This window comes from Anas platyrhynchos, chromosome 1 (assembly GCF_047663525.1).
Source record: "Anas platyrhynchos isolate ZD024472 breed Pekin duck chromosome 1, IASCAAS_PekinDuck_T2T, whole genome shotgun sequence".
Lineage (NCBI taxonomy): Eukaryota > Metazoa > Chordata > Aves > Anseriformes > Anatidae > Anas > Anas platyrhynchos.
The window spans coordinates 110,199,740-110,218,850 of record NC_092587.1 but is presented as its reverse complement, the minus strand read 5'-3'; the positions used below and the strand labels follow the sequence as shown (position 1 = coordinate 110,218,850).

General features: G+C 49.7%; 2 protein-coding genes across 2 annotated transcripts; both read left to right on the top strand.

Moving 5' to 3' along the window:
• The first annotated feature begins 1,720 nt into the window (after window positions 1-1,720).
• LOC113842342 (uncharacterized) lies at window positions 1,721-4,067 on the top strand. Its single transcript, XM_027449200.3, has 2 exons — window positions 1,721-2,801; window positions 3,287-4,067. Exons 1-2 carry the CDS (start codon window positions 2,151-2,153, stop codon window positions 3,965-3,967), a joined length of 1,332 nt encoding a protein of 443 aa, XP_027305001.3. The 5' UTR covers window positions 1,721-2,150; the 3' UTR covers window positions 3,968-4,067.
• A 6,779-nt stretch (window positions 4,068-10,846) lies between these two features.
• LOC140001455 (uncharacterized) lies at window positions 10,847-13,183 on the top strand. The gene is made up of 2 exons (XM_072033063.1): window positions 10,847-11,965; window positions 12,451-13,183. The coding sequence occupies exons 1-2, from the start codon at window positions 11,315-11,317 to the stop codon at window positions 13,120-13,122; spliced, it is 1,323 nt and encodes a 440-aa protein (XP_071889164.1). The 5' UTR covers window positions 10,847-11,314; the 3' UTR covers window positions 13,123-13,183.
• The last annotated feature ends 5,928 nt before the right edge of the window (window positions 13,184-19,111 follow it).

The window sequence follows — 19,111 nt, the reverse complement described above, 5'->3', positions numbered from 1 at the left end:
ATTTTCCCACCTAACACAAAAAATAAGCACATATGAAGGACATCTCTACCTGCTCTGTGCTAAAAAGCTGGCATTCAGCAGTTCTTTCAGAGACACAGATTATACCCTGAGGTCGTTTGTGCAAACACAACCTCTCTCTTCAGGACACTCAATCTCCGAGGGAAGTGTCACTTATTAACTTCTCCTTTGGCATTTCCCAGGCTCCATTTGCCTCCAGCGGCTCCTGAGGCACCACAGACAGGCTCAATTTGACGGGTAAGCGTGGGTGAGTGGTTTGCAGTGAGGACATCCCATGTCACCTGCCAAGCAACACCCATCGGCCTAGACATCCACTGCTGGAAGCTGCACTTCTTGCCTAGGAGATGCCCACCATCAGGCACTCACCAGTCTGCATATAGCACGTATCTAGGTCAAGGCATGAGCTGCAGGGAGGGAGCCCCATGGAGCCCTTGTTAATTTTCATATAGGAACAATTTGATTTTGTGCTTTCTCCTGAGGATAAGCTGCATATTTGATGCTGGGCAAGAAATGGTAAATACTGCCCTGAGCTAGCACAGAAGTTGCAAAAAGCATGCAGAAACATAGAATCATAGGATCACAGAACATCCTGAGTTGGAAGCGACCCACCAGAATCATCAAGTCCAATTCTTGGCTCCACACAGGACCACCCAAAATTTAGACCATGTGTCTGAGAGCATTGTCCAAACGCTTCTTGTACTCCGTAGGCTCAGTGCTGTGACCACTGCCCTGGGGAGCCTGTCCCAGTGCCCGAGCACCCTCTGGGTGCAGAAGCTTTCCCTAACCCCCAGGCTGACCCTGCCCTGCCCCAGCTCCATGCCGTGCCCTCGGGTCCTGTCGCTGTCCCCAGAGAGCAGAGCTCAGCGCCTGCCCCTCCGCTCCCCTCCTGAGGGAGCTGCAGGCTGCCATGAGGCCTCCCCTCAGCCTGCTCCTGTCGGGGCTGAGCAAACCAGGGGAGCTCAGCCGCTCCTCACACGTTTTGCCCTCTAGACCTTCCATTTACCATTTCCCTAGCTTCCTTTGGACACTCTCTAACAGCTCTATGTACTTCTTATTTTGTGGCACCCAAAACTGCACACAGTGCTTGAGGTGAAGCCACATCAGTGCAGAGCAGAGCAGAGCAGAGCAGAGCAGGACAATCCTTTCCCTCAGCTGGCTAGGAATGCCGTGCCTGATGCAGCCCAGGGTATGGGTGGCCCTCCTGGCCGCAGGGTACGCTGTTGATACCTATTCAACTTGCCACTGACCACAGTGCCCAGATCCCTTGCTGCAGGGCTGCTCATCCCCCACTCTGTATGCATAGGCAATGTTGCCCCAACCTACACGTAGGTGAAGAATCTGTCGCTTGTCCCTGTTAAACTTCATACGTCAGTGATTGCCTGGCACTCGGACTTGTCAAGATCTCGCCACAAGGCCTGTCTATACACAAGGGAGCTCACATCTCCTCATAGTTAGTATGATTTGCAAACTTAGGATTTATTCCATCCATAGTGCATCCAGACACTACCTCGACATCGAACCTTTCCTTTCCAAAAAGGGACCCATTTGACCCTGTAGAGAGGGGTGTGATTTAAAAGGCTTGGAGAACGTCACTGGTTTTGTTGAGTTGCTTTCCACACTGCTAAAATATCAAATCAAAGCCTAGGAAGCCAATCAAAGAAACAAGGGGTTGTACATCTACTCTGTTATGTCATCAGCAAAATCTGTATAGGTTTTATTCTGGTTGGACCTGCAGAGCAGCCTCTGGGAGACTGCTGACCTTGAGGAGCATCGCCTGGGTACACAGCTATTCCCTTGCAGAAGCGGTGCTGTGGAAATCACAGAGCATTTTCAAGGAGTGGCAGGAAACTAGGAAGAGATTGCTACATTCTTTAGTTCACATTGCTCGGGCAACTGATTTCCCTCCCCAGCTGGAAAACGTAGAGGGACATCAAGGAGGCCAGAAGGGAGCTATCACACGGGGAAGGGGAAGCAAGGTCTAGGGAAGAAGCGATCCCCTTTCAACACAGCTTTATGTGCTTCTTTGGAGTGGAAACACCCGTGGTACAGCACCAGCAACAAGTGCTGGGCAGCAACATCTGCTCTGGCCGTTCCACTGTGATGTCACTGTGGTGACTGCGGGTGTCACGGTGATGTTCAAGCATCTCCCACCAGAACGCCCAGACAGACCAGCTGGGTCTCACTTGCTGACTGGCAGGACGAAGACTGAGCTGGCCACTGAAATGGCTTCAGGCGGAAGTTTCAGCGAAGATGAGACAAAAGAAATTAAAAGGGAGCCGCTTCCAGCAGAAACTTCACCCGTTGCTGCTCCAGACAAGCCGGTTGAATCCTCAGAGTCCCCTTCTGCTGAGCCTCCGGGACAGGATGGAGGAGCAGCTTCTGATGGTGCTGCAGCATCAACGGAGGGAGGAAAGGATTGCCCAGCTTCCACTGATAACCGTGAGAGCAGACGCGGTAGTTCTTCTGAGGAGCGTGCTGTCAAAACCAATGTCTTCTCCTTCCTCAGTTTCCCAAAGAAACTGTGGTACCTAGTTGAAAGCGACGAGTTTAAGACCATTTGGTGGGGTCGCTGTGGAAACTGTATTGTGATCGATGAGGAAATGTTTAAAGTAGAAGTGCTGGGAAGGACCGGGCCGCAGAAAATTTTTGAGACTGGCAATATGAAGAGTTTCATTCGTCAACTTAACCTGTACGGATTCACCAAAATGAAATGGGACTTCCAAAGATCTGCCTCGCTTCCCGAATTCCTGGCAGAAGAAGATGCATTTTCTGCTCATAGGAAGGTACATCACTTGCTCCACACATGAACCAACACTCACGATATTCTAGTGGGAGATAGGGGGGGTTAAATAAAGTAGGCCTTGGCAATAGAGGAGGTGAGGACGACAGTAAATGTTCTAAACTTAATGTCTTTCTCAGGCTGGTGTCGAGGTATTTGTCAGGTGGCATTGATGAGTGGTAGAAATGTGGATACACTATATTTGGGTTATACTCAATGAGTTTAAATTAATGGAATGGAAATATAAATAAATTGGGCTATGAGGAGTCTACTCAGTTTAATATAGTTGCAAGATCTCTTGCTGTGCAATATCTGAATTCTTGTTTCCACTGTCGGATGCATATTAGCAGGGTAGTCTTACCTTTACCTCTATGTTAATGCTACGCAGAAGCATCTGTCGAGTCATGGTAGCTGGGTTTCTCAATCAACGATTTTTTATTATTTTTGGGAAATGGTAGCAACTAACTCTCCTCCTTTGCATTTTTTTAGTTACTCCTCTACCACAGCCCCAACTTCAAGAGGTATTCTCCCCACCTGCTCATCAACTGCAATCGCCGTGCCGCCCTGAAGAGGAAAGCCACGGCTGCCCCTGCAACACAGGCGGATCTGGATGCAAAGTGCCCCAGCAGCAGCAGCTCAGGCATCCAGCATGGGCGGGGAGCAGATGCTGGGCAGGAGAAGGACGGGATGGAAAAAGCTGCAGAAGAAGACACGCAGACAGCAGCCCCCCCAGGGTCCCCTCTCCCAAAGCGCCGGGCAAAAGCCCCCCCCCAGGCTAGCGGTGCCCATCCAGCCTCATGCACGGATGCTCCCTCCCTGCCAGGCCCCGCTGCAGAGGCAGCAGGCAGGGACAATCAACAGCCTCCGGCCTCCCCCCAGCTGCCAGCACGCAGCAGCCAGAGCCCACCTGCCTCTCCTACTCCCACACGCTACCACTTTCTGCCTCTCATGGGACCCGCCTTGCCACCTATGCACCGAAACGCGGCAGCTGCGCGCTTTCCCGAGGCTGCCAGACCTCCCTTGCGTCCACTTGCAAGTCCCGGGCTGGCAGCAGCCTCTGCCACGGCCATGCCAAATCCACCCGACTGGCAGCCCTCAGCACCCCCACACTGCCCAACTTGCACCTGCGGCTCAGACAGGACAGCTGCAGGCGATGGGCCGGCACCCTAGCGCAGGACCCACTAGTGCAGGGATAGCAGGGAGAGCGGCACCCACTTCCAGGTTCAGAGTTGTTCAGAGTTGTTCACAGTTCATAGGCTGATTGTTCTGAAAATAGTTGTTTGCATAATAAACCTTTTACAGTTCTCCTGTGTCCATTTATTATTATTATATACATTTTTATGGTGTAACCTCAGATTGAGTTTGCTTTTCTTTCCTCAGAAGGAAGGACAAGCAACTGTTCTGACATCAATGTGATGGTTTTCTGTAACAGTCAAGCTCTAGGTACTTAGCTGTAGAGAGTAAAAGACTGGGTAATGTTGGCATGCACCGAGGATGCTCTTCCTAATGATGGCTTCTGAGGGCAAGTTGAGAAAGCCTAATTAAATAACAGCATTTTAATTAGAGAAGACTCAGAAAGGGAATGTCACCTTCATAGTAGGATGAATGCTTACAAGGGAAAGGCCCTACATTGCCAGGCAGTAACAACCTGTGCTTAAATTTCTGAGCTAACATTCATGAAGGTGCTGAGAAATCAAGTGCTTTGGAGAGGCATCCCTGAAAAGCAAGAGAGCAGAGTCCAGAACTGATGAAAGGATATGTATTTAAAATATTGATATTTCTAGAAATGTTGGACCACTCGGTGGATAAGGAACTGGCTGGATGGTTGCACTTGAAGAATTGCAGTCAATGTCCAAGTGCAGAACAGTCATGAGCGGTGTTCCTCAGGGACCAGTCTTGGGACCACTGCTTTTTCATGTCTTTGTTAGTGTCATGGGCAGTGGGATCAAGTGCACCCGCAGCAAGTTTGCCAGTGAGCCCAAGCTGAGTGGTGCGGTCGACATGCTGGAGGGAAGGGATGCCATTTAGAGGGACCCGGCTCAAGAGGTGCACCTGTGAGAACCTGATGGAGTTCAACAAGACCAAGTGCAAGGCCCTGCGCCTGGGCCCTGGGTGAAGAATGGATTGAGAGCAGCCCTGAGGAGAAGGCCCTGGGGCTGCTGGTTTGATGAGAAGCTCAGCATGAGCCAGCAGTGTGGGTTTGAGGCACAGAAAGGCAGCTGTATCCTGGGCTGCATCAAAAGCAGAGTGGGCAGCAGGGTGAGGGAGATGATTGTCTCCCTCTTCTCTGCTCTTGTGAGATTCCACCTGGAGCCCTGTGCTCAGCTCTGGGGCCCCCAGCACAAGAAGGACACACAAGTATGACAATGAGTCCAGAGGAGGGCCCCAAGGATGGATGGACGAAGGGGCTGGAGCACCTCTCCTGTGAAAACACGCTGAGGCAGCTGAGGTTGTTCAGCCAGAAGAACAGAAGGCTCTGGGGAGACCTTACAGTGACCTTACAGTGCCTAAAGGGGGCCTGCAGGAAAGCTGGGGAGGGACTCTGTCAGGGAGTGCAGTGACAGAACTTTCTTGGGTAATGGTTTTAAAATAAAAGAGGGTACAATTAGATTAGATATGAGGAGGAAATTCTTTACCCTGAGGACAGTGAGGCACTGGCACAGGCTGCCCAGAGAAGCTGTGGGTGCCCCATCCCTGGAGGTGCTCAAGGCCAGGCTGGATGGGGCTTTGGGCAGCCTGGTCTGCTGGGAGGTGTCCCTGCCCATGGCAGGGTGGGGTTTGTTCATCGTTATAAAAGGACTGATATTGTTGTGGCTCATTCGGAAGTAATAACATTTATTTGTAGCAGGAATGGGAAAAGAATTGAAGTTCATCTGCTGAATCTTGGTAATGCTTTAATTTAAATGAGTAGAGAATAAAATACAACCTAACTACAAGCTTTTGAAGATTAACACGTAGAGCTTAGTCACTTATGGATATCTAAGGTGGCCAATCTTAAAGGGCTTGATTTTCCACAGTTCTGTGCTTACAGTTTTCTGAGCATCGTTTTTAAGTGTTACCAAATTGGTCACCATCCTCTAGTTGCCATTTTAAGGTTTTGACTATTTTCATAACAGTTACAAGATTGATTTTGTCACTAAACCTTAAAAGGTAAGTGCTATGCAGTTGTTTTTTCTTCTCTCCAATCTGAAACTGACCTGAAGAAGTTCATCTCCATTGCACTAGGGAAGATCAGAATAGAACTTGATGATTCCTGTAGTTTTAAGAGATGCACATTTAGAAAAATCGGATTCACTAACACTTTGTTAGCCTAGAAAATGGCATTATTTTGAGATTAGCTCTTGCAGGTTTGCACTCTAGTGCAAAGAAGGTTTTCACAACTAGGAAATTGTTCCGTGACAAAACGGGATATGACAATTTGAAGATGTGTAAAGACTTCCAGAAATTGCTTTGGAATGGGTATCAGCGATTCAAGGTAAAGCAAGCCACTGAAGGCATTGCGCTTTATTTGAAGTCCATAACACTAGAACGATTTTATCTCCAACCCTCTCCAGAATAGGGGCAGGGCATGACAGGGGAAGGATGCCTTGGTTAGCAGAACTGAAACTGGATTTCATGCACTTGAACAAAACCCTGTTCAGGGAGAACAATGGTCAAACAGAATTAGACCTACACAGGCTTGAAGAGAGTTAGTTGTTAAGAGGGAGTGACGGTAATGTCATTAAGAGAGGAAATAGAAGAATCTGAAGAATTCTTATATACTTGAATTTGTACTTAGTCCAGTAATGATAATTATGTTGATTAAATCTCTGTTGTATTTATGGAGAAAGTCTTTACTGAACAGTTTATCTTCGATTGCTAACATTGCGGGGGAGGGAGGTAGAAGGAGATCATTGAGTTTTGGGACTTTTTTTTTATCTCAGCCTACTTTTAATTTTTTCCCTAAAATTGTACCTCCTCTGATTGTTAGGATGATGCTAGACTTAGTGAGGAGTTAAAAAAAATAGAAAAGATTAGAAGGAAAATTAGATCACTTTTCCCCTTTTATCTCCTTAGTTTCATCTTACTTTCTATTTTCAGATTACCATACTGAACTCATGTCTAGGTTCATAGAAGAACAAACTTCCGGCATAAAATTTGAAATCTTGACTGGAGTGCAAGTGGTGTTGAACAAAATAACCAATAACATCTGATTCACTCTTGGTAACACATGGACTCAAATGCTGCGGCCTAACTAATTGTGGTGTTTTTACCCCGCCGGGCAGCTGAACTCCAGTTCAGCTGCTCTCTCACTCCCCCTTCTCACAGAAAGAGAGTATGATGGAAAGGGGGGGAAAAAAAGTGGGGAGGGGGGGAAAGAGATGGATATTTTAATTAAAGTGAAAAGGAAGAAGAAGAAAACAAGCTAAGGCCACATGGAAGCAACAAGGGAAGGAGAAAAAACAATTATTCTCTAATTCCCATCAATGAGCAATGCTCGGGCCCATCCTGGGAAGCAGGGTCTCAATACATATAGTGGTGGTTTAGGAGGACAGACGTCTGCATGCACAGACACCTCCAACCTCACCCCTTCCCCTTCCCCACCTTTTGTTGCAGGGTGACACCACATGCTGTGCAATATCACTTTGGTGGGTTTAGGTCAGCTTCCCAGGTGATGTCTCCTCCCAATCTCTTGCCCGCTCCCAGCCTGCTGGCTCTGGGGCGTTTGGAGGGAGTCTGGGAGTCCTGAAAGCTTTGCTGCAATGCAAAAAAGACTACATCCACTGTCTTCCTTTGGTCAGCTAGGTGGGTGACCTTGTCATACAAGGAAATTCAGGTAATTAAACAGGACTTTTCCCTCATGAATCTGTGTTGGCTCTGCTCAATGACTGCATTGTCTCTCAAGCGTGTTTTCAGTAACTCCCAGAATAATCTTCTCTGTAATTTTACCAGGCACTGAAGTGAGACCAACAGGCATGTGTTCATCAGGTCTTAGGCGTGGACTTGAGCAGCCTGTTCTAGGCGGCCTTGCTTGGGCAGAGGGGTTGGACCAGGTGGCCTCCAGAGGTCCATTCCAACCTCAACCAGTCTGTTATTCTATTTCTGGAAAATGCTCCTCAGTTCTGCGGCAGCAGTGCACACAGCACCCGATGCAATGTGTCCCCAACAAAGTCCTGCACAGATACTCAAGGACCCTCGAGCGTTAGTTCACGTGAACAATTTATTGGCACCTGTGCACAGGTTGAAACTGCCAGTGGGAATGGACTCTCAACAAGAGTTTGAGTGGTCAGTGCCCGGGTGCTAACAGCTGTCTCTGTTGCAAGCCTCCCGGCACTATCTTCTTCCACTGCATGGGATAAGGCTCCCCAAACTGTGGTTTGACTGTGGAGAAAATGTGTGGGAGTAATTGCCACTGCCTGCTGAGCAGTGTCTTCTGCATGTCTGATGTGCCCAAGGCACAGGATTGCCCAGCCCTCAGCAAGCACAACGCAGTTTATCAGCAGTACCTCTCGCGTGGTCCCTGAGCAGCTGCAGCTGCGAGGGGAAATGTCTGAGCCTGTGGCAAAATGGCCACTCAGGCTGTGCCAGGCCACGTGAGAGGAAGGCAGGGTGAAAATCAATGACTATGCTGGCTACAAGATCACAGCTATTGCCAGCTTCTGCACAGGGGAGAACGTTGCCTCTCTTGTCAGCAGGCTGCTTCACAGGGCTTTGTCTCTCCTTTCTGTCTCCCGCATCCTGCCCTCTTCTTCCTCTGGTAGCAGGTCATCATCTGCCACCAGCTGTGAGCCCTGCAAACCCAACTGTATGTGAGAGGACCTTTTCCAATGTCAGTGGAGGAGGAGGAACCTTCTGCTGAGCCCATCTTGCAGCTCCAGGAGCCAGGAGCTAGCAGAAGTTGAGTGGGCCATCTGTTCAGAAGGCTGGGGACAAGAGCATCTCCTCAGACACCCTCTCATTGCCTAACAGCAAGTGGTCAAGGCAAGAGCAGAGGTGCCACAGGAGGATCAACCGGCGACAGGGGGCAATCTCTCCTGCACCAGGCTAGACAGAGCTCTTGGCGTCAGGTGCTGGAACCCAACCTTCTTCAAGGCATGGGGGGAGAAAAGCCTTTGCCCACCAGCATGCGGGTGCAGATCTGCAGACATCTGAGGTGGAAGCAGTGGTGGCAGGCATGCCTGGCCATGTGCCTGACAAACTGCATCTCTGCTGCAGCACAACTCTTTGGTGGTGCCGTGCTGCTGCTGAAGCTGGCTGCAGCCTACTTGATGCTCAGGGAGGTGTCTGAGTCATCTAGCTGCACACCAAGCATCCTTTTGATGTAGTGCTCTTGGAGGCACCGGTCAGCCTGAGCCTGCGGGAGCAGCAGGAGCGCAGCACCGTCAGGCAGCAGTGGCAGGACTGTGGCAGAAGCTCCCAGGCTGCTTTCAGTGAGATCTGGAACCAGCGGGTGCTTTCCTCCACTTTCAGGTAGGAGCCGGAGCTGCTGCTTTCAGGTAGTAGCAGGGGAAGCAAGGTCTAGGTAAGAAGCGATCCCCTTGAAACACAGCTTTATGTGCTTCTTTGGAGTGGAAACACCCGTGGTACAGCACCAGCAACAAGTGCTGGACAGCAACATCTGCTCTGGCTGCCTTTTTGGCCACTGTCCTTCCAAAGAATGGGCCTGGAGTGTGCAATCATTGACCAGCAGTGACTTCCTTTAGGAACCGGAAATATTAGGAATGGAAAGAAACACTGAATAAATGTTCTTCTCCAAACAAAAGCAGCACTTAGGAAAATGCCTAAACTGAAGTTAACTGGACTGCTGAAGTGGTAAGTAAGAAAAGAGGTTTTCACCTCCAGGTTGCTTACTTAATTCAAGAGCTGATCTAATAAGAAGCACCATGCAATGGTGCAACTGTGGGCCTGCATGAGCTGACTTTGCTTTTTGCTGTAGTTCCAACATGACACGAGCTACACTTCCTGTATATAATCATAAAATAATCACCCAATAGCCTGAGTTGGAAGCGACCCACCAGAATCATCAAGTCCAATTCTTGGCTCCACACAGGACCACCCAAAATTTAGACCATGTGTCTGAGAGCATTGTCCAAACGCTTCTTGTACTCTGTAGGCTCAGTGCTGTGACCACTGCCCTGGGGAGCCTGTCCCAGTGCCCGAGCACCCTCTGGGTGCAGAAGCTTTCCCTAACCCCCAGCCTGACCCTGCCCTGCCCCAGCTCCATGCCGTGCCCTCGGGTCCTGTCGCTGTCCCCAGAGAGCAGAGCTCAGCGCCTGCCCCTCCGCTCCCCTCCTGAGGGAGCTGCAGGCTGCCATGAGGCCTCCCCTCAGCCTGCTCCTGTCGGGGCTGAGCAAACCAGGGGAGCTCAGCCGCTCCTCACACGTTTTGCCCTCTAGACCTTCCATTTACCATTTTCCTAGCTTCCTTTGGACACTCTCTAACAGCTCTCTAACAGTACTTCTTATTTTGTGGCACCCAAAACTGCACACAGTGCTTGAGGTGAAGCCACATCAGTGCAGAGCAGAGCAGAGCAGAGCAGGACAATCCTTTCCCTCAGCTGGCTAGGAATGCCGTGCCTGATGCAGCCCAGGGTATGGGTGGCCCTCCTGGCCGCAGGGTACGCTGTTGATACCTATTCAACTTGCCACTGACCACAGTGCCCAGATCCCTTGCTGCAGGGCTGCTCATCCCCCACTCTGTATGCATAGGCAATGTTGCCCCAACCTACATGTAGGTGAAGAATCTGTCGCTTGTCCCTGTTAAACTTCATACGTCAGTGATTGCCTGGCACTCGGACTTGTCAAGATCTCGCCACAAGGCCTGTCTATACGCAAGGGAGCTCACATCTCCTCATAGTTAGTATGATTTGCAAACTTAGGATTTATTCCATCCATAGTGCATCCAGACACTACCTCGACATCGAACCTTTCCTTTCCAAAAAGGGACCCATTTGACCCTGTAGAGAGGGGTGTGATTTAAAAGGCTTGGAGAACGTCACTGGTTTTGTTGAGTTGCTTTCCACACTGCTAAAATATCAAATCAAAGCCTAGGAAGCCGATCAAAGAAACAAGGGGTTGTACATCTACTCTGTTATGTCATCAGCAAAATCTGTATAGGTTTTATTCTGGTTGGACCTGCAGAGCAGCCTCTGGGAGACTGCTGACCTTGAGGAGCATCGCCTGGGTACACAGCTATTCCCTTGCAGAAGCGGTGCTGTGGAAATCACAGAGCATTTTCAAGGAGTGGCAGGAAACTAGGAAGAGATTGCTACATTCTTTAGTTCACATTGCTCGGGCAACTGATTTCCCTCCCCAGCTGGAAAACGTAGAGGGACATCAAGGAGGCCAGAAGGGAGCTATCACACGGGGAAGGGGAAGCAAGGTCTAGGGAAGAAGCGATCCCCTTTCAACACAGCTTTATGTGCTTCTTTGGAGTGGAAACACCCGTGGTACAGCACCAGCAACAAGTGCTGGGCAGCAACATCTGCTCTGGCCGTTCCACTGTGATGTCACTGTGGTGACTGCGGGTGTCACGGTGATGTTCAAGCATCTCCCACCAGAACGCCCAGACAGACCAGCTGGGTCTCACTTGCTGACTGGCAGGACGAAGACTGAGCTGGCCACTGAAATGGCTTCAGGCGGAAGTTTCAGTGAAGATGAGACAAAAGAAATTAAAAGGGAGCCGCTTCCAGCAGAAACTTCACCCGTTGCTGCTCCAGACAAGCCGGTTGAATCCTCAGAGTCCCCTTCTGCTGAGCCTCCGGGACAGGATGGAGGAGCAGCTTCTGATGGTGCTGCAGCATCAACGGAGGGAGGAAAGGATTGCCCAGCTTCCACTGATAACCGTGAGAGCAGACGCGGTAGTTCTTCTGAGGAGCGTGCTGTCAAAACCAATGTCTTCTCCTTCCTCAGTTTCCCAACGAAACTGTGGTACCTAGTTGAAAGCAACGAGTTTAAGACCATTTGGTGGGGTCGCTGTGGAAACTGTATTGTGATCGATGAGGAAATGTTTAAAGTAGAAGTGCTGGGAAGGACCGGGCCTCAGAAAATTTTTGAGACTGGCAATATGAAGAGTTTCATTCGTCAACTTAACCTGTACGGATTCACCAAAATGAAATGGGACTTCCAAAGATCTGCCTCGCTTCCCGAATTCCTGGCAGAAGAAGATGCGTTTTCTGCTCATAGGAAGGTACATCACTTGCTCCGCACATGAACCAACACTCACGATATTCTAGTGGGAGATAGGGGGGGTTAAATAAAGTAGGCCTTGGCAATAGAGGAGGTGAGGACGACAGTAAATGTTCTAAACTTAATGTCTTTCTCAGGCTGGTGTCGAGGTATTTGTCAGGTGGCATTGATGAGTGGTAGAAATGTGGATACACTATATTTGGGTTATACTCAATGAGTTTAAATTAATGGAATGGAAATATAAATAAATTGGGCTATGAGGAGTCTACTCAGTTTAATATAGTTGCAAGATCTCTTGCTGTGCAATATCTGAATTCTTGTTTCCACTGTCGGATGCATATTAGCAGGGTAGTCTTACCTTTACCTCTATGTTAATGCTACGCAGAAGCATCTGTCGAGTCATGGTAGCTGGGTTTCTCAATCAACGATTTTTTATTATTTTTGGGAAATGGTAGCAACTAACTCTCCTCCTTTGCATTTTTTTAGTTACTCCTCTACCACAGCCCCAACTTCAAGAGGTATTCTCCCCACCTGCTCATCAACTGCAATCGCCGTGCCGCCCTGAAGAGGAAAGCCACGGCTGCCCCTGCAACACAGGCGGATCTGGATGCAAAGTGCCCCAGCAGCAGCAGCTCAGGCATCCAGCATGGGCGGGGAGCAGATGCTGGGCAGGAGAAGGACGGGATGGAAAAAGCTGCAGAAGAAGACACGCAGACAGCAGCCCCCCCAGGGTCCCCTCTCCCAAAGCGCCGGGCAAAAGCCCCCCCCCAGGCTAGCGGTGCCCATCCAGCCTCATGCACGGATGCTCCCTCCCTGCCAGGCCCCGCTGCAGAGGCAGCAGGCAGGGACAATCAACAGCCTCCGGCCTCCCCCCAGCTGCCAGCACGCAGCAGCCAGAGCCCACCTGCCTCTCCTACTCCCACACGCTACCACTTTCTGCCTCTCATGGGACCCGCCTTGCCACCTATGCACCGAAACGCGGCAGCTGCGCGCTTTCCCTGGGCTGCCAGACCTCCACTTGCAAGTCCCGGGCTGGCAGCAGCCTCTGCCACGGCCATGCCAAATCCACCCGACTGGCAGCCCTCAGCACCCCCACACTGCCCAACTTGCACCTGCGGCTCAGACAGGACAGTTGCAGGCGATGGGCCGGCACCCTAGCGCAGGACCCACTAGCGCAGGGATAGCAGGGAGAGCGGCACCCACTTCCAGGTTCAGAGTTGTTCAGAGTTGTTCACAGTTCATAGGCTGATTGTTCTGAAAACAGTTGTTTGCATAATAAACCTTTTACAGTTCTCCTGTGTCCATTTATTATTATTATATACATTTTTATGGTGTAACCTCAGATTGAGTTTGCATTTCTTTCCTCAGAAGGAAGGACAAGCAACTGTTCTGACATCAATGTGATGGTTTTCTGTAACAGTCAAGCTCTAGGTACTTAGCTGTAGAGAGTAAAAGACTGGGTGATGTTGGCATGCACCGAGGATGCTCTTCCTAATGATGGCTTCTGAGGGCAAGTTGAGAAAGCCTAATTAAATAACAGCATTTTAATTAGAGAAGACTCAGAAAGGGAATGTCACCTTCATAGTAGGATGAATGCTTACAAGGGAAAGGCCCTACATTGCCAGGCAGTAACAACCTGTGCTTAAATTTCTGAGCTAACATTCATGAAGGTGCTGAGAAATCAAGTGCTTTGGAGAGGCATCCCTGAAAAGCAAGAGAGCAGAGTCCAGAACTGATGAAAGGATATGTATTTAAAATATTGATATTTCTAGAAATGTTGGACCACTCGGTGGATAAGGAACTGGCTGGATGGTTGCACTTGAAGAATTGCAGTCAATGTCCAAGTGCAGAACAGTCATGAGCGGTGTTCCTCAGGGACCAGTCTTGGGACCACTGCTTTTTCATGTCTTTGTTAGTGTCATGGGCAGTGGGATCAAGTGCACCCGCAGCAAGTTTGCCAGTGAGCCCAAGCTGAGTGGTGCGGTCGACATGCTGGAGGGAAGGGATGCCATTTAGAGGGACCCGGCTCAAGAGGTGCACCTGTGAGAACCTGATGGAGTTCAACAAGACCAAGTGCAAGGCCCTGCGCCTGGGCCCTGGGTGAAGAATGGATTGAGAGCAGCCCTGAGGAGAAGGTCCTGGGGCTGCTGGTTTGATGAGAAGCTCAGCATGAGCCAGCAGTGTGGGTTTGAGGCACAGAAAGGCAGCTGTATCCTGGGCTGCATCAAAAGCAGAGTGGGCAGCAGGGTGAGGGAGATGATTGTCTCCCTCTTCTCTGCTCTTGTGAGATTCCACCTGGAGCCCTGTGCTCAGCTCTGGGGCCCCCAGCACAAGAAGGACACACAAGTATGACAATGAGTCCAGAGGAGGGCCCCAAGGATGGATGGACGAAGGGGCTGGAGCACCTCTCCTGTGAAAACACGCTGAGGCAGCTGAGGTTGTTCAGCCAGAAGAACAGAAGGCTCTGGGGAGACCTTACAGTGACCTTACAGTGCCTAAAGGGGGCCTGCAGGAAAGCTGGGGAGGGACTCTGTCAGGGAGTGCAGTGACAGAACTTTCTTGGGTAATGGTTTTAAAATAAAAGAGGGTACAATTAGATTAGATATGAGGAGGAAATTCTTTACCCTGAGGACAGTGAGGCACTGGCACAGGCTGCCCAGAGAAGCTGTGGGTGCCCCATCCCTGGAGGTGCTCAAGGCCAGGCTGGATGGGGCTTTGGGCAGCCTGGTCTGCTGGGAGGTGTCCCTGCCCATGGCAGGGTGGGGTTTGTTCATCGTTATAAAAGAACTGATATTGTTGTGGCTCATTTGGAAGTAATAACATTTATTTGTAGCAGGAATGGGAAAAGAATTGAAGTTTATCTACTGAATCTTGGTAATCTTGAATCTTGAATCTTGACGATGCTGCCCTCCTTATCCACTCGGTGGATAAGGAGGGCAGCATCGTCAGGCAGCAGTGGCATGACTGTGGCAGAAGCTCCCAGGCTGTATTCAGTGAGATCTGGAAGCAGCCGGTGGTTTCCTCCACTTTCAGGTAGGAGCCGGAGCTACTACTTTCAGGTAGTAGCCGGCTGAGTTCCTGTTTTTTCCTCAGCTCATTCTCAGGGTGGTGAAGGAAGCACAGCGTGTCCCCCATCAGCTTCTCCCTACTGCAGGTGCACTGCATCTCCATGCACAGGCTGGGGTTGCTCGCTGGCATCTCCCCCACAGTGCCCACCTCTGGGTGGAAGGCAGGCACCCAGGGGGAGGCCTCAGGGGCATGAGCAGGCAGTAGAGGATGTTGTCTTCCTGGGCATTTCAGCCTTTGTAGAGGCAGCCCATGACGATTGCTGGCTGCATCTGTGGATTGAAGGTGTTCCTGGAGAGCCTTTGGCAGGCACCAAGAAGCTCATCCACCAGCTCCTCCACCACCTTGCACATGCCAGCTTTGTATGGTGCTGGCCACTGGAGGTAATCAGCCCAAACTCTGCCCACTTTACAGGTGTCATCAGTCACTGTGTTCTTTGACTTCTTCCTCCTCCTCCTTCTTCCCCTTACTTGTGGACCTGCTGTTCTTGCTGCTGCTGCTGCCCAGCTCACGGCTCCTCTTCCTGAGCCACCAGCAGAGCCCAAAGAGCAGTATAAGGAGGCCATCAAAGGCCCGGAGCTGCCGCTGCTGCAAGGCAGTGAAGAAGAGGGCTCCTGGGGCCACCCCACTCTGCTCCTGGCTCTTCTCCTCCACCTTGTGCAGCGGCTGAGACATGTCCTGTCTCAGCAGCTCCGCACACTGCCTCATGTGCTCGTGCACATCCACATCCATGTGGTCAGTCACCAACTACGGCCTCTGGGTGATGCCCAGCACAGACAGCGAAAGGAAGATCACTCGAGCCATGGCATGCAGAAGCCGTGTGCCACAATCACCTACGGCCAAGGCCACAGTGTGGCAACACTACCAGCTGGTGTCCCTGATGACAGCCCCCACGCTGTGACTTGTCCTCTGTGCTCTAAGGGGCCCCACAGCCACATCACACCAGTCCTTCTCGCCTGACCTCACACCTGCTCAGATCGCTTACATCCAAACTGAACCTCCTCTGACACACTTTTTGCTAATATCTCAGGTCCTGTTGCAGTCCCCAGAGAGCAGAGCTCAGCATCTGCCCCTCCACTTCACTCCCCTCCCCTCCTGAGGGAGCTGCAGGCTGCCATGAGGCCTCCCCTCAGCCTGCTCTGCTTGGGGCTGAGCAAACCAAGGGGCCTCAGCTGCTCCTCATACGTCTTGCCCTCTAGACACTTCACCAACACGCTTGTTCTAAGGCCTGTTTGAGGAGTGGCAAAGACCAGGAAAGTCCCATGGGAGAGCTGCCCCCAGCACACAGTGCTGGGCCGCTCCCCTCAGCCTTCTGGAGATGCTGCCTGCCACGTGAGGGAAAAGAGGCTGCTGCTTCTTCCCTTCTATCCTCTTCAAAAGAACATGAGAAAACAGCTGTGTATGTTAAAATGTTGGCCACAACACCCACTATGCTGCTGTTTTCGTAAATAAAAGCTGGTTTTGTAACTTGCAATTTTGCTGCATGCTTAAGGAACTGAATAAGGAGTTTTGCATTGTGTGTGGTTATTAAGAAGGTAAGCTTTAAACCCCTCAGTAAAAAGCCTGAAGTTTTTACCAATAGCCCTGGGGTCTGAAGTAAAATCTAATTAATCCATAAACCATAGCAAATTGCTGGCCTCTGCAGGGACCGAAGAGTTAAGCACATATTTCAGACATTTTCTGTTGGGATAGCTAACTCCTGTACTGAGGAGACATACTGTGAAAATGGACTTCTTCCCTCCTCTGAAACTGTTCTGCACCAATGTTTCACTTAATTGCTCCTTGGAAAGCAATGATCAATAAAAGAGAGGAGCTGTTGTTGGGGGAATGACGGCAAGTGCCCCGATGAAAGTATTAGTGTACCTAGATGCTCCTAGTGCTGCAGAGATGGTACCCAGGGAACTTCTAGCCTGCACTGTCTTCAAGGGTGACTTCCCATTTCCCTGTGCAGGAGTTTTTGAAGGATAGCCTCTCGGATGCACCTCTGTCCAGGTCTCCCAAACTGCAGAGGTGGCCTCTCACAGGATGAGCTCCAGAACCCATGGGCACTGCTTGGTGGCCCTGGTGGCACTGAGCATCCTTCGCACACAGCGTCACTGCAGAAACTCTCTGATCCTTCCTTCAAAGGCTTCGGTAGCTCGCTGTCCGCCCCCCAGCTTCTACTTGGCCATCACTGGGGGATGTGGGTGGCTCTCAGGGGGACAGACAGACGGCTTCTCAGCACAAAGGCCACCCACAGCTCCTTTGTAGTCAAAGAAAGAAGCTGCAAGAGCTTGTGAGCCTGGTGACTGTAAATATGTAGTCCCCCACTACACACACACACACACAGTCCTCAGGAGTGGCAGAAATGTTATAGCTGAATTAAAACAGTGTTTTAAAAGCAAAGACTGTAGCAGTCAAAAAAAAGGAAAGTGATTTCAAGTGGCTAAAATTTTAGCAGTGCTCACAGCCCTGCCTGTGTGCACAGCCCATGCAAGGGAAGTTTGCTGCACCAGAGCCCAAGCAATAGCTGCTTCCCTTGTTGGAGATCACTATGTGTCAGATACCTTCCCAAAATAACACTCAGGTCCACATGGGGTGGAAAAGGTATTTCACAAGTATATCACAGATCAGTCTGCCCATCCATCCATCAGTCTCTCCCAAATGAGGTCTGAACACTCCTGGCTGCCTTCAGCCAAAAGAGGTCTTCGAAGTTCCCACGGATCTCATGTGGCTCACTGACCAGCTACAGAAGGAGACCCAAATTAGCTCAGGAAGACACACAGAAAATATGGGTTCAAGTTCATGGACAGGTAAGCAGGGAACAAATTGTCTTGGGACAGGTAGAGATGGAAGAGAAAAACCTTTTAGTCTAACAGTCAGCCCTGTGCTATGAGCACAAGACAATGGTTCCTTCTCTGTTTCCTTATGTGAAAGGCTGAAACTATTTTGAAATAAAGCCAGCCTCTGGTGGCTTTTCTTTTCTTGTCTTTGTTTTAGATGGTGTATTATCTTTACTGGTTGCAGGAAATACAATAAATTGAGGTATTTTTACATTTATAAGTAGGAGTGGTATTCATACAACATTAATAAACATATTTCTTTAGCATCTCAAAAATGCATTAGTCCTGTTTTTAGAATATTAACCAAAATTTTGAAACAAGTTCAGCACCTCACTTTTATTCAATAAACCTCTTCTTATTTCTTCTCTCTTGGGTATTTCACTGTCCCAGTATCAGCGGCCACACCGCAGGGAAGCTCATATGAACTCCAAATCCTATTTCAGGCTCTGTCCTGACACCCTTTGTTGCTAACAGCAGCTAATTGCCTGTACCTAAATAATAGAAAGCATCATATTACAAGCTTCATTTGATACTAAATATTTAAAAGACTCAGAATGATGTAACCCGTTTTCCCTCTACATACATCTGCAAGCCATCTTTGTGAAAGACAGGTACATGTAATGCACACATGTCCTAGGAAACACATGCCAATGCCAGTGTTTGAGAGTGTTTTAGGAATGAATACTCAAGAAGCTTTCTTGACAGAAAACCTGCTGCAAATAATATGCTCCCTCCCTTCTGAGGGAGCATGCTTCTCTTGATGAACAATGAGGACACTAAGCTGAACCATCTCCCGGTGTCCCCCCACACTGTTCCTACTGGAGGCCGACTGAGATGTGAATAAGCCACGCAACCAGGAGGCAGGGAGCTTGCTTAAGGACCATAGGAGTCACATCCATGAATGAATTTGCCACACGGTTGTATTTGTGATTTATAGTTCTCGTTCCACAGAGCTATGATAGCTTTTTAATAGGAAAAACAGGTATTGCTGCTATACCCAGTGGTTTTGTTATGCTCAAGAAGGTATGTGGGGAAAGTTCACTGAGTATTTGAAAAAGCAGGGAAGAAGCTTTTTTGCAAATCTACTGCACACAGAAATAGCTTCCCTGAAATTTCTGCTTTCTTCTTGATAAACAAGGTCCGGAATCACATTAACCAGATTTGTGCCCGGCTGTCTCTGGGGTGGCACTGACAAAACATTTTACTGGTGCTCTGAGGATTTAGGAGTCACCTGAAAACATGACCCCATCATCTTGCAG

What these genes read in the sequence shown, in the direction of transcription:
- LOC113842342 (XM_027449200.3), top strand. Translation starts at nt 2,151, where the DNA reads ATGTTCAAGCATCTCCCACCAGAACGCCCAGACAGACCAGCTGGGTCT. An exon ending in CATTTTCTGCTCATAGGAAG is followed by an intron (nt 2,802 to 3,286) that starts GTACATCACTTG and finishes GCATTTTTTTAG; the next exon opens with TTACTCCTCTACCACAGCCC.
- LOC140001455 (XM_072033063.1), top strand. Translation starts at nt 11,315, where the DNA reads ATGTTCAAGCATCTCCCACCAGAACGCCCAGACAGACCAGCTGGGTCT. An exon ending in CGTTTTCTGCTCATAGGAAG is followed by an intron (nt 11,966 to 12,450) that starts GTACATCACTTG and finishes GCATTTTTTTAG; the next exon opens with TTACTCCTCTACCACAGCCC.